We start from the raw sequence: 25,363 nt of genomic DNA on the forward strand, positions 1-25,363 counted from the left end.
CACCCGAACTTCCTCCTCCCTTAGTTTATACACTTTCACTTCCCGCCTACTTGTTGTTGCCACCTTCCTCTTGTCCCATCTACCTCTTACTCTAACTGAAGCTATAACTAAATAATGATCCGATATATCAGTTGCCCCTCTATAAACATGTACATAATACATAATCTAACAAACTACTTTCATTACGTGCTACATCATACCTTGTATATTTATTTATCCTCTTTTTCATAAAATATGTATTACTTATTACCAACTCTCTTTCTACACATAGCTCAATTAAAGGCCCCCCATTTACATTTACCCCTGGCACCCCAAATTTACCTACTACTCCCTCCACAACATTTTTACCCACTTTAGCATTGAAATCCCCAACCACAAGTACTCTCACACTTGGTTCAAAACTTCCCACGCATTCACTCAACATTTCCCAAAATCTCTCTCTCTCTCTCCTCTACACTTCTCTCTTCTCTAGGTGCATATACACTTACTATAACCCACTTTTCACATCCAACCTTTATTTTACTCCACATAATCCTTGAATTAATACATTTATAGTCCCTCTTTTCCTGTCATATCTTATCCTTCAACATTATTGCTTCTCCTTCTTTAGCTCTAACTCTATTTGAAACCCCCTGACCTAATCCCATTTATTCCTCTCCACTGAAACTCTCCCACCCCCTTCAGCTTTGTTTCACTTAAAGCAAGGACATCCAGCTTCTCATTCATAACATCCACAATCATCTCTTTCTTATCATTTGCACAACATCCACGCACATTCAGACTTCCCACTTTGACAATTTTCTTCTTCTTATCCTTTTAATTAATCTTTACAGGAAAAGGGGTTACTAGCCCATTGTTCCCGGCATTTTAGTTCAATTTTACAACACGCATGGCTTACGGAGGAAAGATTCTTATTCCACTTCCCCATGGATATAAAAGGAAAAGTAATAAGACCAAGAACTATTAAGATAAACTCAAAGAAAACTCAGATGAGTGTGTATAAATAAACGTGTACATGTATGTGTAGTGTGAGCTAAGTGTAAGTAGAAGTAGCAAGACATACCTGTAATCTTGCATATTTATGAGACAGACAAAAAAAAAAACCAGCAATCCTACCATCATGTAAAACAATTACAGGCTTTTGTTTTACTTTCACTTGGCAGGACGGTAGTACCTCCCTGGGTGGTTGCTGTCTACCAACCTACTACTTTATATATATATATATATATATATATATATATATATATATATATATATATATATATATCTATATATATATATATATATATACATACATATACTTTTTGCTGATGATACTGTGCTTATGGGAGATTCTAAAGAAAAATTGCAAAGATTAGTGGATGAGTTTGGGAATGTGTGTAAAGGTAGAAAGTTGAAAGTGAACATAGAAAAGAGTAAGGTGATGAGGGTATCAAATGATTTAGATAAAGAAAAATTGGATATCAAATTGGGGAGGAGGAGTATGGAAGAAGTGAATATTTTCAGATACTTGGGAGTTGACGTGTCGGCGAATGGATTTATGAAGGATGAGGTTAATCATAGAATTGATGAAGGAAAAAAGGTGAGTGGTGCGTTGAGGTATATGTGGAATCAAAAAAACGTTATCTATGGAGGCAAAGAAGGGAATGTATGAAAGTATAGTAGTACCAACACTCTTATATGGGTGTGAAACTTGGGTTGTGAATGCAGCAGCGAGGAGGCGGTTGGAGGCAGTGGAGATGTCGTGTCTAAGGGCAATGTGTGGTGTAAATATTATGCAGAAAATTTGGAGTGTGGAAATTAGGAAAAGGTGTGGAGTTAATTAAAGTATTAGTCAGAGGGCAGAAGAGGGGTTGTTGAGGTGGTTTGGTCATTTAGAGAGAATGGATCAAAGTAGAATGACATGGAAAGCATATAAACCTATAGGGGAAGGAAGACGGGGTAGGGGTCGTCCTCGAAAGGGTTGGAGAGAGGGGGTAAAGGAGGCTTTGTGGGCGAGGGGCTTGGACTTCCAGCAAGCGTGCATGAGTGTGTTAGATAGGAGTGAATGGAGACGAATGGTACTTGGGACCTGACGATCTGTTGGAGTGTGAGCAGGGTAATATTTAGTGAAGGGATTCAGGGAAACCAGTTATTTTCATATAGTCGGACTTGAGTCCTGGAAATGGGAATTACAATGCCTGCACTTTAAAGGAGGGGTTTGGGATATTGGCAGTTTGGAGGGATATGTTGTGTATCTTTATACGTATATGCTTCTAAACTGTTGTATTCTGAGCATTTCTGCAAAAGCAGTGATAATGTGTGAGTGTGGTAAAAGTGTTGAATGATGATGAAAGTATTTTCTTTTTGGGGATTTTCTTTCTTTTTTGGGTCACCCTGCCTCGGTGGGAGACGGCCGACTCTTTGAAAAAAAAAAAAAAAAAAAAAAAAAAAAAAAATATATATATATATATATATATATATATATATATATATATATATATATATATATATATATATATATATATATATATATATATGTGTATATATATATATTACACACACACACACACACTCACAGACTGTACATATTATATTGTGGCGAGTATATGTTATGTCCAATAACCTGAATCGGTTAATTTCTCATAGTCAGAATAGATTTTATTTTAAAATTATCCTAGTTCACTAATTCTGTTTACTTGGCACAAAATGTACACACATGTATGACAAGTTATAACAAGACAGTAACTTTGACTCCAACAAAAGTTATTATTCTGAATGGTCTCCTCTTATGGGCAGGTGGGAGGTTATTGGAGTTTAAATTTACCATGTTTATGGGATAACAACAAGAAGGGAGACTCATGGCTTGTGGGTGGAGAAGTAAGTATGTGAATTTATATGCTGTATTTTTTAATGTGGCTATATTGAGGCGGTGATTGGGTGTATCTTAATATGACAAAAGAAGCCTAAGGATGATGTAAACATAGTATTTACTGCCTAGTGCTAAATATAGTTTATTGCCCAGAGGTAGTTAACGTAGTCTTGTGGTGAAAACTATTCACTGCTAGTCCAATGCACAAAGGCTTAATTTACTATTTTGTTTACTGTATATCTTTTGTTTTCATCCTTAGTGCTTATTTGGCTTTCTAATTTTTTGCTAATAACTTAATAAAATGATAATTGTATGAATTAGAAAAAATGGCCAGTAACTTGCATCAGAGTAATAATAACCCTGTGAAGATTGTACTGTATTGCTCCTCTGTCATCAGCTGTGTTAATGCAACATTTTCTTCCAAATAACTCTTCAACCCTTTCTAAAGTATTATCCTACTACTTTATGCTCTTCTTATATGCACCACTGGTTAGGGATGTTCCTATTCTAAGGTAAACTCTAACTGGGAATTTTTGTGATACATGTTGGCAGAAATGCAACAGTGTCTTCCTACATTTCTTGCATCCTGGCTCCCTTAAGCCTAAGGTGTCTTTTGCACTTCTTTGTGCATGTAGCACAAATTTTATGTTTTCCAACAGCCAAACCTACAAAGAGCAGGGAGTCAAGGAAAGTAATGAAAATCCTCCTGTGATAATTTTCTCTAAAGCTGTCAGCATAACCATTAACCACATGGAATAATTAAGGGTTAACAGCTCGCCCAGGATCTTCCCTTTGGCTGTCTTTTTGTACCGTGATCATTGCTGGAACTATCATAGGCTTATTTGTCTAACCGAGGCTGTGCCCACCACTCAGCAGGCGGTCGGTGGCAGAGGAAGGCAAACATAAGGTGATAGCCACGGCACGAGGGGTGTTTGATCACAAGGGGGGCACACTCACCTCTGAGGAAACAGGCGTGTCCATAGTCATTCCCCAAGGGGCCATAACCAAGGGCACGAAACAGGAGGTTTACTTCAAGGTGTGCCAGGACAACTCGCTGGTCCCTCCGCTCGACCAGAACAGAGGTCAGTTAGGGGAGGTACCACGGAGGCTTTTCCAGCATTATCAAAATACTCTGGTTCTTAAAAAAAAAAAAAAAAAAAAAAATTAATATGTTCATGAAAATTCATTCACTACATAAATAGAAATTAACCCATGAAAACATTATACTATACTACAGTTAGTGAATAAATGAATCAAAATCATTAGGCACCTCTGGGGAGAACTGGTAAAGCCTCCAAGGTTAGAGAATGGACTTCCCACTTTGAAGAGTGAGGCCTGGATTGCTGATTGTGTCCTCCCTTTGCTTGTGGGATGCTGCTAACCCTTCTAACCACTATAGCCCTTGATTAATTCCTTCTTACTAATATGCCTTGTGTTAATCCTGCCTGCCATAACCTCATGATTTTGTGAACCAGTGCTATGTACCTGTTTTACTAACTTATTAGTGTGCATATGACCAGATCAGAACTAACTACAGTGTTATAGTTAGTAAAAATTTTCATAAAATTATTGAAAGTAATAATTTGCCTGAAGTATGCATTCAGAGCCACAAGTGGCATATTGTATATTATTATTTTATCATAAAAATACCTGGAATGCTGTTTAGAGTTTTTTTGCATACAGTACTGTAATAGTAGTGAATGCTCGCCCTTGTATTATCCCATCCCCCCCCCCTTCCATTTCACTCACTGAATTGGTTTAACCACAGCACATACCATCACAGAGTGCACACAGGAGTATGATTTCCTTGCACATTGTAATCTTAGAGTACATATTTAGATTAGCAGTAACAGCCCACATCATGCTGACTGAATTTCAATCTTCACAGGGGATTTATGGCATTAATTTACTTTATTTATTTTGTGGAAAGACTATATACGACTTTTACTTAAGATGGTTATTCTAAAGAGCAGACCTGCAGTGTAAAGATTACTTCTGACATATCGGAAAGACACCTGAGTTTTAAACTAGTAGTTGGGAAAATCAGGGTTGCAAAAGTCATGGATGCAAAACCCATATCTTAAAAGATTTGAATTGAGTTAAGCTAGGCATAGTAGATAGAGGTGAAAAGATAAAATAGAATGTGTGAAAAAAAAAGTGTGGAATATAGTATTGTTTAATCATAAATGTGTAATATTTATTGATCAAACATGCATGGAGAGATTCTTCATGATCTGTAGTGTTAGAGATTCAGGGAACACTGATTAAGTTTTGGGAGAATGATGTCATATATTCAGTTGTTTAAGAATATTTTGTTTATTCATCTTTCTGTGGCTCTTGTCTTCCTTTTCAGGAATTCCTGTCGAGTTGACAGCGAGAGAAATACCTGGATACCTTTGCTAAACATGTTTTACCTCTTGTGCGTCATACTTCCTTTTACCTCTTATAAAACCTTTCACTTCTTTCATTCCAGCACACTTCTACTTCTGTATCATTTTGATTTATTTTATATAATTTAGAAGCATACACTTAGCAGTTTGGTATACAGTTAATTTTTTCTACTGGTCTTTACCTCATGAAGTTAGTTTCAATCGATTCATTCAGTGATCTCCTGTCATTGGTTTTCTCTACACCTGAACTTTTCTTATTCTCTTCCATCTGGTACATCACGTGTATATTATGAACTGAAATTACATCATCTTAGTTTCTTGTTGCCAAGGGATTGGAAATGCTTTCCGAGGATTCATTAACTTCCCTGCTTTGCATTGCTCTCTCCCATTTTCTCTTGTGTCACAATATGCAGTACTTACCCAAAGAAAGGAAAGGGGTATGTGTGCATACATGTGGTTGCAGGGCCCCACTTCTCAACTTGCCACTTGCCAGATTCAGTCCCTCCTAGTCTCTAGGCCCTATCATACCTGCTCTAAAAGTTATGTATTGAGTGTGCCTACACCACTACATCACCAAGATCATGTCACTTTCCAATCACTGAGACAGAAGAAATATTTCCTGGCATCCTTGTGGCTCGTGTGTGTCTGACTTCTGGGTATGTCCCAGAGTTCCCATATCTCGCTTCTAAAACATCGTGTTGCTGTCTACCCTATCAGTTCCCCTAAATATTTTGTATGCTGTCAAATCTCCTCTGGTTCTTCTATCCTCCAGTGCCGTTAAATTTGGCGACATTAGCTACTCCTTGTAGCTCATGTCTCTTAACTTAGGAATAAGCTTTGTTGCGTACTTTTGCATTTTCTCCAGTTTCCTAACATGCTTCCTCAGGTGTGGATTATATACTGATGCTGCATAATCCAAGATGGGCCTGGCACACAGTAAACCCTTAATATCAGGGACTAATAGGGGGATTTTTCCAAGTGTTCGTTAAGTCAGATTATAGAATAGAAATAAAATGCACTAAAGTACGTACTGTACTATATACCTAGTATAGCACAGGCAGGCCCTGCTTATACAGCAGGTTAGGTTCTGGCCTACTGGCAGAAAGCGAAAATTGCTGTAAAGTGAAACAGCCTTTTTTTCACTTTCAAACACATATAAAAACCTGATAATATGTTTACACTATTATATATTAAGTGAGCAATAGAGCTAGGCCTAAAAAATACATATACAGTACACAAATTACTTAAAATATTTTCAAATGAGTGGTGAATATATTTATTATAGGAAGTCTTAATAAAATGCAGAAATGGGTATAATTGAAAACTGCTGCATTAGCGAAATGCCATATAGTGAAGTGCTGTAAAGTGGGGTCTGCCTGTACTTGCACACAATTTTTAGATATACAGTGGACCCCCGCATAACGATCACCTCCCAATGCGACCAATTATGTAAGTGTATTTATGTAAGTGTGTTTGTACGTGTATGTTTGGGGGTCTGAAATGGACTAATCTACTTCACAATATTCCTTATGGGAACAAATTCGGTCAGTACTGGCACCTGAACATACTTCTGGAGTGAAAAAATATCGTTAACCGGGGGTCCACTGTATTGCAATAAACATTGAAAATGAAGGAATTAAAAGTAAAATTTACCCAGTGGATTTTGCCTTTCGTTTTAAAAGTCTCTTATATTGAGGGTTTACTCTGTGTAATATAAAGTGCCCAGAAAGACACACTATTGAGTTTCCTGAAAGCTGCTCTTACATTTGCAAGGCAAGCATTGGCTGCAGAGGTTATTCAGTAGACATGAGCCTCTGGCAAAATGCTAGACATTATACTCACCACTAGGTCTTTTTCTCTATGTGAGGTCTGAAACCTCTGTCAAGTCTTCTGTTCCCATTCCCGATCTTCAAGGTCTTGTATTTACCGACGTTGAATTGAAATAGTCACTTATCTGACTAATCTTACAGTTTACCCAGATTCATTTGCAGTCTTTCCCATGTCCTCATCTATTTTTACTCTTCTCATCAGTTTTACATCAGTAAACAGATACATCTGAATCAGTCCCTTCTAGAATATCACATAAACCAGAAACAGTACTGGACCTAATACTGATCCTTGTCATACCCTGCTTGTTACACTTCCCCATTCCTGACTTTTCTTCCTAGACAGTCACTCTTTGCCTCCTTCCTGTGAAGTATTCTTTGATCCACTGGAGCATGTTTCCTGTTATTCCTGCCTGCATCTCAAGTGTTTGCCCCAGTCTCGTGAGGGGATACTGTATCAAATGCCATCCTGCGGTCTAAGAAAATGCAGTCCACCCAGCCCTCTCTCTCATGTCTCACTTACATTACTGTGTCATGGAATTCCAACTGGTTGGTAAGGCCAGATTACCATCTCTGAACCCCTGCTGGTTACTGTTTATGAAACCACTTCTCTCCAAGTGCTCTACCATTTTCCTTCTATCTTCTCCATTACCTTTCAGGAGATGCATGTCAGCAAAGCTGGCCTGTAGTTCAGTATTTCCCGCCTGTCTCTTTCTTGATTATAAGTATTATATTCGCTGTCTTACAGATCTCTGGCAGCTGTCCCGTGTTCATCGGCTTTTAGATCTCAGCTAGTGGTTCAGACAATGCTTCTGCTCCCTCTTGCAGATCTATGGTGACATCTTGTCAGGTGCCACTGTCCCTGATGTATTCATCTCCATCAGAAGTTTTTGTTACCTTTTCATGCACGTGTACACATACAGTGTGTGCACGTGGGTATTTTGCTTGTTCCATGAGGTGTGTCTGCAGGATTGAAATTTGCACCTATCCCACCTCCTAAGCTGTTCTGAATGGGATCACTAATGTCTGGCTTTTTCATCTTTATCATATCTAGTCTCAGAGCTGTTTATCACCTCTGCCTCATCCAAGTCATTCCACTTTTCAACCACCCTATGTTGCCACGAGGGTTTAGGGCAGCTGAGTGACATTGGGAGGAGGAAGTCTGAGACTGGTTAGGCAACACTGAGCCATTGTATATGCTTGTGCGTGCATTTGTAAAAAAAAAAAAGGTGAAATTGTCCATTTGAAGTCACAGAAGCAGAGTTAAGTTTGTGGTGTTCCATCTTCAGTACATAGCTAAACAAAGTATTTAAAAGTTTCCAGTGGTTGTAGCACTTGCTGTCTTCTCCTGTAAACCATTCTTTTGTTTAGCTACAGTAAACAAGGAAAACTTTCTATTGTTGTTGAGGCAGCTTTTTCTTAGTTTGTAGTTATAGCTTTTTGATGAGATTGGGAAGCCTGCCATATCAATTCTTTTGTATACTTTTTATGATCTTTAATGTGATTATCATGTCTCCTCTCTTGTCAGCCAAAAATGGCATGTTCTTTAGCTGTGGGAGCTATTCACAGCTTGTGCTTGGTTTTTATTTTTTGACTGTCCCTTGTGTAACATTTTAATTTTGGTCTAAAGTATTATGTCAACACTTTCTCAGCATTTCCTCATCCATATATCTAAATGATATTTTAAAGTTTGTAAGTGTTGCACAGGAGTTTCTCACTGCAGTATTTAATTTCTGTGATGTTCCAGTGAGTCTTTTAGGTCATTATCTGATGCTTTTCACATTTTATCACCATCTACATTAATGTGGCCTGTTTCTACTATTTATGTGTTACAAATAAAACATTATATAAGAGAAAAAAGGTGATAATGAATCATTTCAACAGCTCATAATCATCATCTCCACTTTGTCAGACTCACCATATTCACAAAAAAGCACTAAATCTATATGGCATGTGAAGGGTAAACTCGGGTGCAAGATGATTATACGGTTAATTTTCATTATCATTATTATATTAATGGAGACTAGCTAAACCCATAGGGATCATACAGTGCCTGTGGAATGGGAGGCAATAAAATTTTCTACAAGGGGGATGCTCCAGTTCCTTGGATGAAGAGATCACAAGCATCAGGGCACCCTCCTTGTGGGAATTAAAAAGCAAGACCTAACCTTTCTTGTATATTATCTCACCTCAGTTGTATTTCATTTTCAATCACTGTAACTTGTTTTCACTCGGCTCCCTCCCTTGCTCAGGACAACACTCGCCAATACTTAAATTTAGTAATGGGTCAATCTATGAGAAATTACCATGAATTGTCAAGTTATGCAAATTCCAAAGTTTGTATCTAAGTTTAACTAGACATTTGTGGGAGAAAGTAAACTAGTTTCCAAAGTTGTACACCAAAAGGGTGAAGTTGTTGTTTATACATTACTTTAAAAGTCTTAACACAATACTGTATAATTATACATGCAGTATGTATTAGGCTTTTACCAGTAGCAAATTCATTCTGCACCTTGAAGCAGTCTTTTATTTTTGTGTTTCTGCTATTTTCTGAGAGGTCAAAGTAGCATGACTAGACAATTTTTTTTTTTACAGGTGCCATGTGCAATTATCCACCAAGGTAGATTAACCCAAAGGTGTAAACATATTTCCCATCACTTGTTCAAATGCAGTCTTTCTAAAATTGCACTGACATAATGATTCAGATTGTAGATGTAGGTTAGGATCTTTGCATTTCTTTAACATATGAAAAAGGACATCCGACTAATATAATACCTTTATTTCTGAAAGTACAAGGTATACAAGCCTAGCTAACATCAGTGACGTACTACTATATAGAAAGCCCCTTGTTATGCACAGCATTTCGGGCAAATTAGGTCAATTTTGTCCCAGGATGCAACCCATACTTGTTGACTAATACCCAGGTACCCATTTTACTGATGGGTCAACAGGGACAGCAGGTGTCTTATGGAAACATGTCCTAATGTTTTCCAGCCATACAGGGGGAATCGATCCCCGGACACTCAGTGTGTGAGCTCGAGTGCACTAGTAATCGAGCTGTGCAACACCAAGAGGGGCAGTTGTTCATAAGTAATGCATATAAAGTGATAAGTGGTTATTTATATTATTATTATTATAATCAAGGGGGAAGCACTAAACCCGTAGGATTATACAGCGCCTATGGGGGGATGGAAGGCATTCAGGCTTAATTCAGGGAACTGGAGCACAGATCCAATTCCCTAGATCAAGAGCCCCTCACCAGCGTCAAGGAGCCTTCCTTGAGGGGTGTGGTTATTTATAATTACTGTAGATTTAAAAGTGTTTTCCCTCAGATATGCTATCTTAGAGAATTTAAGAACTGCACCTTATTTTTCTGATATCTTTTCTAACACTTGAGAATCTAACACGCTTTTGGGCTTGATTACTAACTTTTACAGCTGCTTTTTAGATTTTGAGCTTTTAATTTTAAGGAGTTTGGCATTTTGAATATTGTGTGTGAATACTAGATTAGTTTCAAAATTACTTGTCACTTATGTAAAATATATATGGTATTTTTGAAATAAGTTGGTAATGGTAGAATCAGCCATGCTTTATAAACATTAAAACAGTTACTGGAGGTGCATACAATTCATTGCTTATGATAAATTTTTAAATATGAGGGTATACATGATGTGTACCATAACAGATATCCTTGGTTGAGAGGGTTGAAATCTGTAAAAAAAATTGATGACAATTTTCTAAAAGGCTTGCATTTTAGTTTTGTAGTATAAATCTGGTCCTAATGTATTATATAATGAAATGACTCCCATCAACTCACAGGAATCATCTGAAGACTTGTATAGATCTGTGAAATGTGAATAATTTATCTTAACTAACTTTTATATATATATGTACATAGTACTCTCAGAAAAGTGTTGGATAATTAAAAACTATTCGCTAGTTGCTCATCATTTAAAATACTGATTAATCAGAACCTGCAAACAGGAAGCTCACAAATTTGTAGGAACGCCTGTATATACCTAGAGTGTGTTCTGGGGGTCAACACCCCTGCAGACTGGTCCATGACCAGTATAATATTCTCATGACATTTTGTATATCAAGTTATATTCATAAATGCCTCAATATAGTATAAGGGCATAGGTAAGTAATTTCAAATTTTGAGTGTAGTGAAAGTGACAGTTTTTTAAAGTTTTGTGTAATTTGTATAATTCTTCAGTACTTCACTACTGATTGTAATCTTTCACTGAAAAAATTTATATACAATACTTAGTTAAAAAAAAAAAACTGGCATCTTACAGTGGAGCTCATTAACCAGCTTCAACTTTATGTTTACTTTGTCTATTTTTCTAATCTCCATCAATGTTCTTTGGGATCTGCAAGGATTATCATTATACTCAAATACACATGCTTAACCTATATGGGTGATAAAGCTCTGAGAGTCAGGGCATATAAGGGTAGAGGTTAGTGGAAGAGTGTGTGAGTGTGTACTCACCTAATTGTGGTTGCAGGGGTCGAGACAGCTCCTGGCCCCACCTCTTCACTGACTGCTACTGGGTCTTCCCTCTCCCTGCTCCATGAGCTTTATCATACCTTGTCTTAAAACTATGTATGGTTCCTGCCTCCACCACATCGCTTGCCAGACTATTCCACTTCGTAACAACACTGTAGCTGGAGAAATACTTCCTAACTTCCCTTTGAATCATCTGAGTCTTCAGCTTCCAATTGTGACCCCTTGTTTGTGTGTCCCATCTCAAACATCCGGTCTCTGTTCACCTTGTCTATTCCACGCAGTATTTTGTATGTCGTTATCGTCTTCCCTGACCCTCCTGTCCTCCAGTGTCGTCAGACCGACTTCCCTTAACCTTTCTTCATAGGACATTCCCCTTAGCTTTGGACCCAGCCTTGTTGCAAACCTTTGCACTTTCTCTAATTTCTTGACATGTTTGACCAGGTGTAGGTTCCAGAATGGTGCTGTGTACTCCAGTATGGGCCTGATGGACACAGTGTATAGAGTCTTGAACGATCCCTTACTGAGGTACTAGAACGCTATTCTCAGGTTTGCCAGGCGCCTATATGCTGCAGCAGTTATCTGGTTAATGTGTGCTTCTGGCGACGTACTCGGTATTATACTTACCCCTAGATCTTTCTCCTTGAGTGAGGTTTGCAGTCTTTGGCCACCTAGCCTATACTCTGTAGTCTTCTTTGCCCTTCTCCAATCTTCATGACTTTTCATTTGGCAGGGTTAAATTCTATTAGCCAGTTGCTGGACCACGCATCCAGCCTGTCCAGGTCTCTTTGTAGACCTGTCTGGTCCACATCTGATTTAATTCTCCTCATTAACTTCACATCATCTGCAAACAGGGACATTTCTGAGTCTATCCCTTTCATCATGCGTGCTTGCATGTGCACAAAATTGAAGTCAAAGATATTGCAACAGGTTAGTTTCTACTAAAGAACGAGTCTGTGGTAAAGATGGAACTAACAGTAAGGTTAGTCATGGCTAGTGTGTCAAGGCACTGAAAGATTAAGAAAATGAGCCTCATGCCACGTACAGAGCAAGGAGGAAGAAAAGAAGTGATTACAACACACAAAAGACTCAGGGACAGTAACAGAATGGACAAGAATAAAATGTTCGACTTGGGAGAGATTAGTTGTACTCAAGAACATACAGGGGAGCCGAACACTTACATCACACTGATGCTAGGAAATATGTACAGTATAGCATTATAAGGGTACTGCAAAAATGGAATAAGGTAGATGAAGTGGTATAGTAATAGAAGTACATTCAAGACATTGAAAGTCATTAGAATAGGGCTCACAAGGTTTAGGTTGATTGATTGATGTTGGTTCGCCAGTACTTCCGGCCCAGGTCTTCTCCAGATGGCGACCCGGCAGTGGCCCCCTGGGGGGAAAGGGAGGTTTAGGAATCTACTACATTAGTAAAGGACTGATTTTGATAGTGGTGGTGTTTAATTTTGTCAAGTGCAAATATGTGAGGTACATGGTAGACAAGAGCATACATGAGTTGTGTTTTATTCAAGCTTATAAAATGTGAAAGATAAATTACAGAGAATTAAAGGCAATGGCAAATATGCAAAATTGATGGAAATGTGTGTTGCATTATACAAATCAGATTTGAACTCATAACAGCTAGTTGAAATGGAGCCCAATGAAGTATCTAGAAATGTCAAAAAACTACTATAGGATATTGACAAAAAAAAAACAATGGGGTCTGACAGGATATCACTTTAAAAAATGTTCATTATTATTATAATCAGAAAGAAGTGCTGATTATTATTATTATAATAAAAAAGAAGCGCTAAGCCACAAGGGCTATACAGCGCTGCAGGGTAGGGAAGGAAGCAAGGGAATTGGATGGCAGAAGGGAGGGGGGATGATCAGCAGGTTACAGAAAACAGCGGGGCAGGGGATAGTACGGGGGTAGAGGGTAGCAAGAGATTGAAGTAGAAAGGGCTGAAGGCATCAGAATTTGTGAAGTAAGTCAGTCGTTGTCAAAAAGTCAATGAGAGAGTCCGGATGAAAGGTGGGTCCATCAGCGAGAAGGGAAGGTAAAGAGAGAGCAGCGGAGCGAAGACGACGACAGAGGTAAATTCTGCGTGCTCGTTGATAAAGTGGGCAGTCCAACAGAATGTGGCTGACTGATAATGGAGCTTGGCAATTCTCAGAGAGAGGAGCAAGACGCCTCTCCATGAGATATCCATGAGTAAGACGAGTATGGCCAATGCGAAGACGGGAGAGAGTAGTCTCCCAACCTCGACACTGGTGATAAGAAGACGGCCAGTAACCTATACTCGGTTTAATAGACTGAAGTTTGTTGCCGAGCATAGTAGACCAACGTTGTTGCCAACGGGTGTGAAGGTGGGAAGATATTGCAGCAAAATAGTCCGTAAATGGAATACCTCTATAAGAAACTGGTAGGTCATGTACTGCTGACCGCGCAGCAGTGTCTGCCTGTTCATTGCCCTGTACGTCAACATGACCAGGGACCCAACAAAAAACAATATCTTTATGCTTGGTAAAGATGCGGCGTAGCCAAAGTTGGATACGGAGGACTAAGGGGTGAGGTGTATCAAATTTTTGTATAGCCTGTAAAGCACTAAGGGAGTCTGAGACAACTACAAATGATGACACAGGCATAGATGCAATACGGATAAGTGCTATAAGGATGGCATATAATTCAGCAGTAAAAATACTAGCCGAAGATAGTAAATGCCCTTGTACGACGCTGTCCGGAAACACTGCTGCGAATCCTACGCCGTCAGAAGACTTAGAGCCATCTGTGTACACAGCAATGGCATGAGAATGAGAGTGAAAGTGGTCAAGAAAAAGAGAGCGGGAAGCGACCGTAGACAGTTGGGCTTTCGAGCAAGGGAGGGAGAAAGAACAGACTCGAACAGCTGTAACTTCCCAGGGGGGTAGGGAAAAGTGAGATGCTACATGTACATAGAAAGGTGGTAGTTGAAGAGAAGACAAGAGCGAATGAAGGCGAAGAGAGAAGGGACGAAGTAAACAGGGGCGGCGAACAAATAAAGAATGTCTACTAATATCAGTGACCATTCTATAAATGGAAGGATTGCGGAGATCATGAGAGCGTACATAGTAGCGCAGGCAATGGGCATCACGGCGATCGGATAAGGATGGAACGTTCGCTTCTGCATAGAGGCTCTCGACAGGGGAAGAGCGGAAAGCACCAAGGCATAAACGTAATCCTTGGTGATGAATGGGGTTAAGGCTAGAGAGAGTAGCAGGAGATGCCGCTGAATAGATCTGGTCACCATAATCAAGTTTCGATAAAATAAGGGTGGAATGTAGGCGAAGGAGGGTTCGACGATCAGCTCCCCACGAAAGATGAGCAAGGGTTTTAAGAAGGTTCAGCCGGCTGTGACAAGTTGCCTTCAGAGAGGTAATGTGAGGTTTCCAGGATAACCTACAATCAAAGAGGAGGCCCAGAAACTTGACTGTATCACGTTCAGGGATACGGGAGCCATAGAGGTACAAAGGATGATCGGAGATGACAGAGCGTCTAGTGAAAGTGATTTGGTGGGTTTTAGTGCTGGAAAATTTAAACCCACGTGTGGTGGCCCAATTGGAAACACGGTCGACTGCATGTTGGAGAGAAACTGTAAGGAGGTGACAGTCAGCGCCTGCACAGGCAATAGCGAAGTCATCAACATAGAGTGATGACCAAATATTTGATGGAAGACTAGAGGCCAAATCATTAATAGCAAGGAGAAAAAGTGTTGTGCTCAGAACACATCCCTGGGGGACACCTTCAGCTTGGATAAAGTCCGGGGAGAGCACATTATTAACCCGAACACGGAAATGCCTGTCAGTTAAAAAGTTCTTAAGGAAGGATGGTAGATTGCCTCGAAGGCCTAAAGAGTGGGCTTGGGCTAAAATATTATACCTCCAAGTTGTGTCATATGCCTTCTCAAGGTCAAAAAATATGGCAATAACTGAGTGGTTATTCGCAAAGGCATTACGAACATACGTATCCAAGCGTAGTAAGGGGTCTATGGTAGAACGTCCCTTACGAAAGCCATATTGACGAGTGGAGAGACTGTTGTGTGTCTCTAAATACCACACTAAACGTCTATTTACTAGGCGTTCCATTACTTTGCAAACTGCACTGGTAAGAGCAATGGGACGATAGTGGGAGGTTTCATGTCCCGTAGTGCCTGGTTTGCGGAAAGGGAGAACAATGGCGGATTTCCACAGCTGTGGAAGAACTCCTTGTGACCAAATAAGATTGTAAAGGCGTAATAGGACTGCAAGGGCTGACTGATGTAAATGTTGTAGCATACGAATATGAATGTCGTCGGGCCCAGCTGCCGATGATCGACAAGCTGAGAGTGTTGCCTCCAGTTCTTGAAGTGTAAAAGGCACATTACAGTGGACCCCCGGTTAACGATTTTAATCCGTGCAAGAGGGGTAATTGTTATGCGAAATAATCGTTATGTGAATGAATTTTCCCCATAAGAAATAATGGAAATAAAATTAATCCGTGCAAGACACCCAAAAGTATGAAAAAAAAATTTTTTTACCACATGAAATGTTAATTTTAATACACACAAACTGAAAAAGGCATGCACACTTACATGACACTTACTTTTATTGAAGATCTGGTGATGATTGATGGGATGGGAGGAGGGGAGAGTGTCGAACTTATTGTTTAGAAGGGGAATCCCCTTCCATTAGGACTTGAGGTAGCAAGTCCTTTTCCGGGGTTACTTCCCTTCTTCTTTTAATGCCACTAGGACCAGCTTGAGAGTCACTGGACCTCTGTCGCACAACAAATCTGTCCATAGAGCTCTGTACCTCCCGTTCCTTTACGATTTGTCTAAAATGGGCCACAACATTGTCATTGAAATAGTCACCAGCACGGCTTGCAACAGCTGTGTCAGGGTGATTTTCATCCATAAAGGTTTGCAGTTCAACCCACTGTGCACACATTTCCTTAATTTTTGAAGTAGGCACAATGGATTCCACAACTGGCATAGGCTTCTCAGGGTTAGCCCCAAACCCTTCAAAATCTTTCTTAATTTCCATACTAATTCTCACCCTTTTTACCACAGGGTTGGCACTAGAAGCTTTCTTGGGGCCCATGGTCACTTATTTTCCAGAAACAGCACCGAAAACACTGTAATAATACGAAATATTCCGAGTGTATGCTTGGATGTTACCACGGAGGCTGGCTGGTAAAAATGGCACGGGCGGCACATGTGAGGCTGGCTGAGGGCGCACATTGGACGCGTCTCGGACGAAAATCGGTGAGCGGGTTTTTAATCGGTATGCGCGGCAAAAATTTTGCGATTAAAGTAAGCGGTATGCGGAATAATCGCTATGTGATGCCATCGTTATGCGGGGGTCCACTGTATACTGTTCTTCTCTGAGAGAAGAAAAGTCCAAGGGTGCTAACTCTCTGGCAGACTTTGAGGAAAGAAATGAGGGGCATAGATGGAGTCCCTGAGAAACACGGACCAGATGATTGCCAATTTCATTGGCAACATCTAATGGGTTTGCTATATCAACACCGGCAACCCGCAGAACAGGAGCCGGGTCAGGAGAATATTTACCACTCAGTTTTCGTACTTTTTTCCAGACTGCACTCACAGAGGAAGCAGAGGTGATGGTGGAGACATAATCTCGCCAGCAAGTGCGTTTAGCGTCACGGATGACACGGCGAGCGATCGCACGCTTCTGTTTAAAATCAAGGAGTCGCTCTGTGGTTCTATTGTACCAGTACCTGCCCCATGCAGCGCGTTTCAAACGTACTGCATGAGCACAAGCAGGAGACCACCAAGGCACGCATTTCTGAGAATGACTGCCCGAAGTTTGGGGTATAGAATGAGAAGCTGCGGTGAAAACGGAGGACGAGAAGAGGTGTAAAAGCTCATCGATGGAGGACGAAGAAGGAACCTCTTTAAAAACAGTTAGGTGTGAGTAAAGGTTCCAATTTGCCCGATTAAATTGCCAGCGTGGGGTGCGAAGAGGTGGCGAATATGAAGGGGAAGTAAGAATGATTGGGAAATGATCACTGTCATGTAAGTCCGGGAGAACAGACCAAGTGAAGTCTAATGCGGCGGAGGAAGAGCAAACTGAGAGATCGATGCAAGAGAGAGTATGAGTCCGAGGATCAAAATGGGTGTGAGTACCTGTATTTAAAACATGGAGGGGGTGGGTGGCAAGAAAAGCCTCTAACTGAATTCCACGGGAATCACAGTGAGACCCCCCCCAGAGGAAATGGTGGGCATTAAAATCACCAAGTAACAGAATCGGTGGCGGTAATGATGAAACAAGAAAGGCAATATCCGGAATAGATAATGCCCGAGAAGGAGAGAGATATAAAGAACAGAGCGTATACCACCTATGTAAGTGGATACGGGCTGCTGTGTAATGCAGCGAAGTATGAACAAATAGCTGATGGTACGGAATATCAGTGCGGAGAAGAAGGGCACTTTCATTAAAGGTCCCATCAGGAAAAGGATCTGAAGAATACAATAAATTATAGCCTGAGATGTGAGAAATAACAGCAGAGTGTAATTTTGGTTCCTGTAAGCAAACACCAACAGGGGCAAACTGGGAGAGTAACATCTGAAGCTCACCCCGATTACCCCTGAGGCCGCGTATATTCCACTGTAAATAGGCCATGATTGGCAATGATAAAGATACTTGAAATCCGCAGGTAAGGGTTCCTACGGACTAGAAGGGTTAGAAAAGTCCACATGCGGAGGCAGTGGAAAATGTTCAAGCAGCGAAGGAACGGTGTGCTGTGAAGAAAGGAGTTGCGCAGATGGAGCAGAGGAGAGAGAAAGAGCGGAAGGTGGATCAGTGTCCATTGATGGTTTGGTCTCTGCAATATATTCAGAGATTGCTTCAAGTGTTTCGGAATTCAGAGATGTCGTATGGGAGACAATATTGGGAATGGTAGGGGGAGGATGAGTAAAGATTGGAACTGTATTGGACTGTACCAAGGTAGGGGGGGGGCGAAAGGGTGGAGGGAACTGGAGAAGCGTGGCAGGGGACAGAAGAGGCAGGAACCTGGGAGGTGGCAGAAGAGGAAGAAACTTGGGAGGGAACAGGGGAGGAAGGTACATTACGAGGAGGAGGGTGAACCTCTGCACTTGTAACTGAGCCAGTGAGAGGGGAAGAACTAGGGACAGAGACAGGGAGGGTAAAATGAGGAGGTGGAAGATGGGTAGGAGGTGTTACCGGACCTTTTTTTGACTTTTGAGAAGTAGAGGGACGATTGGGAGGAGGTGTCGTACGAGGTCTCGTCGATACTGAGGCTTGTTAGAGAGAACTCGTAGAAGCGATATTAGACTGAGGTGTTGAAGTAGGGACGTCTGAGCCGAGGACAGCAAAAGGATTAGATACAGGAGTGATTATGGGAGGTAACCACAGAGGTGGGTATAGAAGATGGGATACTAGAAGTGGGGGGACGTTTTGAAACACGGGAATAAGAAACACATGGGAGTCTCCCTTGGAGGCGGAGATGAGAAACTGCCATGGCATAAGGGAGACCTTCTGTCTCTTTGAGGTAACGGATTTCCCGCTCGTTTAAATAGACCTGACAACGGCGAGAGTACGAAGGGTGAGCCTCATGACAGTTAAGGCAAGAGGGAGATCGATTGCAAGACGTATTAGAATGGTCATCGGCACCACAGACTGGGCATTCGGCGATAGATCTGCAATATTTCGCTGGATGGCCAAATCGCCAGCAATTTCTACACTGTTGTGGTGTAGGGATCACCTTTCGAACTTGTAACCGATGTCCTGCTATATAAACTGAGGATGGGAGTTCTCGGCTGTCAAAAGTTAAACGAGCCACATTGCTAGGGTATCGTCTCTGCCCACGGGCAGGAAGAACGTAAGTGTCTACCTTGAGGATTGGGAGATCTTGGAGTTCCAGCTGTTCTAGAATGTCGGTGCCACATGTCTGGAAATTTTGTTGAACTATGGTATGGGGCAGAATGACGGTACCACTACAAGAATTGAGGGAATGATGTTTTTCAAGAGTGACAGGAACAGTATCGATATGGGAAAGACGAGAGAGCTCATGAGCCTGGGTAGCATTCTGTATGGTAATGATGCGCGTACCGCTCTTAAGAGCATGAAAAGAAATATCTTTACCAACATGGCGTAGGAGTGCCTTGCCAATACTATGGTCAGAAAGATAGGCAGTAGAGGAAGTTGGTCGTAAAGTGAAGAATTTAGTCCACTGTTCAGTCTGAAACTGAGCGTGGAAAGGTAGTGAAGGACGTGTCGATCGTTTCTGAGAAGAATGAGAAGGTGGAGAAGTATCATCAGCAGGTAATTGTCGTTGACGTTTAGGCGTGGGACCAGAGTTGGTCCGACGTGGAACGGGTCGGCGATTTGAAAATTGCCGCACCGTAGAGGGAGAGGCCGGAAGCATAGTCAGAGGAGAGCGAAGGTCCGATAAATCGAAGGAGTCAGTCGAGGCCTCAGTACCTGAAGCGGGTGAGGAAACAGCACCGGCAATAGGTACAGAGGCATGAGGAATGTCTGAAGAGTGGTCCAAAGACGAGGCGGGGTCAGAACGGGGTGCGGTATCAAGAAGGGGCCCGGGGGTACCAGGTTCATGGACTAGGGCTGCCATGGTTAGGTTACTTCTTTCTTTTTGTTTTTAAGAAAAAAAAAAAAAGAAAGAAGAAAAGAAAATAAAAATAAAAAAAAGAAAAAAAAAGGGGGGACCGGGGAGGGATAGGTCCTAGGAGGAATGAAAGGGCCAGAAATCTCCCTCCGCGCCCAAGAGGACCTCAGCACCGCAAGTAGCGCAGATGCAGCATGGAACCCGTGCCATACCCTACCCATCATGCTAGTAAACTAACAATCCGGGATAGCAACCTCACATCTGCCGAGCTACCTCGGTGGACAAAAGAGAGGGCGGCCGGATATCCGCCACAAAGCATACCTCCTTCGGCCACCACCCCCGGAATCCGAAAGGTGGCTTCCAGAGATACACTCGTCGCCCGGAAGACACCCAAAGCTACTCCGGGATACCGGAGAGGGATCGGGACATCCCCAGGCGATCCAGATTCCACGGCAAACTACGCCACCGCTAAGAACCTCAACGGAATGGGATGGACCCCGGTATCCTTTCTCCTACCTAGGAACTAGCGCGCCTGTGGGAGAAATCCCAAAGGACAAAAAGAGGAAGGGCAAAAGGGAGGAGTGGGGAGGAGGAGGAGGAAAGGAAAAAGGGGAGGATGGGATAGGGGAGGGGAGATTGGGGGGTAATTAGGTTCGGTCTGAGGAAGAAGACCGATAGGTCTAATTCCTCAGACCAAGAGCCTCTTCACCACGCCAAGGAGCCCCCCTTGAAGAGGAAAGAAGTGCTGAACTTACAAGGGTCATACAGCATAAAGAATGTTCAGAACTAAGCTATCTATTCTAGATTATTTTAAGGAAATCTTCACAAGAAAGTGAATGGAGAATAGCTTGTATCTGACTTACAGAGCCAATGACATATTTCCCTAATGTCATAGAACGTGGAGCTCCTCAAGTTGATGTCATGAGAACTTCCCTGTTTCTTCCTGCTAGAAATAGTCTTTTCACAACCATTTCTCCTGGACTTTAACCTTCACTGCATATGGTTGACTTTGCTGTAACCTCAACCATGTAGATGCTTAGCTCTTGGCCTCATTGCAGTTATTACTGTATTATAGTCATGCAGAACTGTTAAACCCATAGAGATCATGCAGTATCCTTATTGCAATGAATAATAAATGGCACATCTCTTGAGACCCTGGCACACAGCTTATGGTTTTGTGTCCAAGATATCTTGTTCTTTCTTTCTTTACAGATCCTCTATAATTCTTCTTTCTTTCAACACACTGGCCGTATCCCACCAAGGCAGGGTGACTCAAAAGGAAAAACGAAAGTTTCTCCTTTTACAGTTAGTAATATATACAGGAGAAAGGGTTACTAGCCCCTTGCTCCTGGCATTTTAGTCGCCTCTTACAACACGCATGGCTTACGGAGGAAGAATTCTGTTCCACTTCCCCATGGAGGTAAGAGGAAATAAACAAGGTCAAGAACTATAAAGAAAACCAAGAGGGGTGTGTATATATATGCTTGTACATATATGTGTAGTGTGACCTAAGTGTAAGCAGAAGTAACAAGACGTACCTGAAATCTTGCATGTGTATGAGACAGAAAAAAAAGACGCCAGTAATCCTACCATCACGTAAAACAATCGCAGGCTTCTGTTTTGCACTCACTTGGCAGGACGGTAGTACCTCCCTGGGTGGTTGCTGTCTACCAACCTACTACCTAGAATCCTCTATAATTATAATAATAATGCTGTATAGCCCTTGTGGCTTAGCACTTCTTTTTGGTTATAATAATAATAATAATAATAATAATATAATAATAAAAAAGAAGCACTAAACCTACAATGGTCATACAGTGCAGTCTCCTAACTTCAAAATTTATTGTTGTACTCTTCAATTGCTGTCTGAGTAATAAGTCTCATTTAAGGCTAAATTTTCAGAAGTTACACCAACTCCATGTTTTCTTGCATTTCACTTGAGTATTTAGTAAACAACTTTATCTTCCAAGTTGGATATTTGAGATTAAGTGTAATCTGCTTCTGTAACTGTACACTTCAAACTAGGTGCTGTACAGTAAATAATTGGATTTGCATTTCTGTTTACAGACTCCTCAGTCCTTCCCTGGAGTCTAGTGTTGCTGTGTTATGGGATTGCCACAATACCCACGATCATTATGTTACTTGGATCGATCTCATCACCCCACAGCTTACAGTTTACTTTTATGTTGATAAATCTCGTAATTTTCTTTATCGTTCTTCCTTGTTGCAAGCCTTTGGTCTCCACACTCAATTTCTAACAGATTTCCCTTCTGTTCTTCCTACCCCTCATTTCTCACTCCTACCTTAGGAAATCTCATGCTTCTTGTCTGCTCTTTTCTGTTCTCAGAATCTTCTCTCTTTCTTGAACTTTCCCAATCCCACTTGGATGTAGATGCTCTCTCCTTACATTGACAGAAGTCCTCCTGATGTGTTTGGAAAGTTCATTCAAATTAATGGGATGGCATTATCCAAAAGGAGTAGCCAAGTTTTAGTGTTTTCTCCAACTAGAGGTAGTGAGAGCTACAAGTACACTACCAATTAAGAAAAAAAAATGACTGTAGAAGATATGATACCATGCATATAACTCTCTTTCCATATTAAGAATAGGTAATTACACAGTATAATACAGTGAAACCCTGGTTTTCGTCCTTAATCCATTCCAGAAGGTCAGTCGAAATCCGAAATGGACGAAAACCGAAGTAATATTTCCCATAAGAAATAATGTAAATCCAATTGATCCGTTCCAGACACCCAAAAATATTAACAAAAAATACAGTGGACCCCCGCCTTATGAATCCATCGCCTTACGTTAAATCCGTCATATGAAGCATTTGAACTCAAAAATTTTGCCTCGCCTCATGATAAAAAACTCGCCTTACGTGATTCGTCTGGGACGCACCCCACGTGTGGCCTCAGCTGCCCCGTGGGTGCCAGTGTTTACAAGCCAGCCAGTGCGGTCGCATCCACGCATACATTCGGTACATTTCACCTTATCCCAGTGTTTTTTGTGCTTGTAACTGCAAAATAAGTCACCATGGGCCCCAAGAAAGCTTCTAGTGCCAACCCTGTGGTAAAAAGGGTGAGAATTAGCATTGAAATTAAGAAAGATTTTGAAGGGTTTGGGGCTAACCCTGAGAAGTCTATGTCAGTTGTGGAATCCATTGTGCCTACTTCAAAGATTAAAGAAATGTGTGCAAAGTGGGTTGAAGTGCAAACCTTTATGGATGAAAATCACCCTAACGCAGCTATTGCAAGCTGTGCTGGTGACTATTACAATGACAATGTTGTGGCCCATTTTAGGCAAATCTTAAAGGAACTGGAGGTACAGACCTCTATGGACAGATTTGTTGTGCGACAGAGGTCCAGTGACTCAAGCTGGTCCTAGTGGCATTAAAAGAAGAAGGGAAGTAACCCCAGAAAAGGACTTGCTACCTCAAGTCCTAATGAAAGGGGATTCCCCTTCTAAACAATAACAACTTCCACACTCTCCCCTCCTCCCATCCCATCAATCATCACCAGATCTTCAATAAAGGTAAGTATCATGTATTCTATTCTTAGTAGAGTAGTAATTGTGCATGTCTTCTTCAGTTTGTGTGTATTAAAATTAATATTTCATGTGGTAAAAAAAAAAAAAAATTCATACTTTGGGGTGTCTTGCACAGATTAATTTGATTTCCATTATTTCTTATGGGGAAAATTAATTCGCCTTACGATAATTTCAGCTTATGATGAGCTCTCAGGAACGGATTAATATTGTAAGGTGGGGGTCCACTCTACATTTTATAGAGAATAACTATAGTTTTACATACAGAAAACAATGAGAAACGAATATAAAGCACTAATTTTAATGGATAAATGAACATTTAAATCACTTTTCCCTTATTGAAGACTCTTGTTGGCATATTCTTTACGAGATCCACATGCAACTACCTTGCTTTTTCGCAAATTATCGCCTCCACAACACACTCCCCCACTGTTTTTCGTTGATCCACACCAACAACAACTTCTCAACATCTTCGATTGTTTGCCATCACTACCACCATTACAACCACAACCACCATCACCCTCTACCACCAATATGTCGGATGAACACGCAGAGTATTGCTCACTGAACAAGTGACAGACTGAGTCACATACGTGTGAGCGGCCACGTCCCGGGCGGGCGGACACATCTGATACAGATGATTTCCAAGTGGAGGTACAAAATCTGGGTAAAATTTCACCCAAAAAAGTGATTGAAATCCGAATTATACATCCGCACTGGACGAAATTCGGGGTTCCACTCTATACTGAACATTATACTATTGTAGTAGATTAGAGGATTGAACATCCAACAAGCTAGATCAAAGTGAATTGAAGCAAGTGATTTTTATGACTTGGCAAATCAAAGATTCAGGGTGAGATGTTGCAGTTTGGAGAGCCATCTGAACTGTGGTATCAGTGTTCTTCTGGCATGATAGCTATTGAATGACTATGATGGTGAATGTATTTCCTTTTTTTTTTTTTTTTTTTTTTTTTTGTCACCCTATCTTAGTGGGAGACAGAGTATGAGAAAAAAAAAAGCAATGGTTGTGTTTACTCAAATATTTGTCATAATTTATAATTATTTTAGGGGTAAATACTAAATCTGTAGGGATTATTCAGCACCTGGGGAATAGGAGGTAATCATATTTGATAAAAAAAAAAAAAAATACAAAGGGAAGAACAGTGCCTGTGAATTGGACCTGCTTTCCCACTAAGCTTACTGAAGTTGTAGCAATACTACCTCTACTTAGCTTTCATTCCAAAAGTTTAATGCATTTGTGTGAAGACACAGCATGCAATACAGATTGGCGAATAAGACGTGTGTGCAACATGAGGTAGTCAGTCCCTCAGGTCTAAAGCATAGTCATGCGACCAGACCAGCAGAAGTGAGGTGAAGCAGCTGGAGTTGACATCATAGGTGAACATGGCTCACTAATGGACGTAGATCATGCCAAACAGTTGTTTGGTAAAGGAGTTGCTACTTCCAGCTGCTGCACCTCACTTCTGTTGTAATGTATGGTCTGGTTACATACCCATGTTTTAAGCTTGAGGACTGACTACCTACCAAAAAAGATGGATGATCATGTCAAAAATCATCTCTGGTACTCTCCTATATTTCACTGATAATACCTGTTGT

At 41.0% G+C, this 25,363-nt stretch overlaps 1 protein-coding gene and 1 long non-coding RNA gene across 12 annotated transcripts in view; one reads left to right on the plus strand and one right to left on the minus strand.

Annotated features, from left to right (window-relative positions):
• Window positions 1-25,363, plus strand: part of pyd (zonula occludens-like protein polychaetoid) — a 662,689-nt gene that overhangs the window by 614,443 nt on the left and 22,883 nt on the right. For 8 of the 10 annotated variants that reach the window (XM_070096083.1, XM_070096079.1, XM_070096081.1 and 5 more), the window contains one exon: window positions 3,725-3,933. The exons of 1 other annotated variant lie outside the window; for it this stretch is intronic. In XM_070096083.1, coding sequence (XP_069952184.1) covers window positions 3,725-3,933 — 209 coding nt within the window. Of the gene's footprint in view, window positions 1-2,778; window positions 2,860-3,724; window positions 3,934-25,363 lie in introns of all 10 variants that reach the window. One more of the 10 variants, XR_011393435.1, reaches the window with a different exon arrangement.
• LOC138854213 (uncharacterized) overlaps window positions 12,278-25,363 on the minus strand; it is a 33,843-nt gene continuing 20,757 nt past the window's right edge. For both annotated transcript variants that reach the window (XR_011393436.1, XR_011393437.1), the window contains exons 2-3: window positions 12,887-12,969; window positions 12,278-12,418 (exon numbers count right to left, since the gene is read on the minus strand). This is a non-coding gene — a long non-coding RNA (uncharacterized lncRNA). The remainder of the gene's footprint in view (window positions 12,419-12,886; window positions 12,970-25,363) is intronic.

The sequence above is a fragment of the Cherax quadricarinatus genome, chromosome 52 (genome assembly GCF_038502225.1).
Source record: "Cherax quadricarinatus isolate ZL_2023a chromosome 52, ASM3850222v1, whole genome shotgun sequence".
NCBI lineage: Eukaryota > Metazoa > Arthropoda > Malacostraca > Decapoda > Parastacidae > Cherax > Cherax quadricarinatus.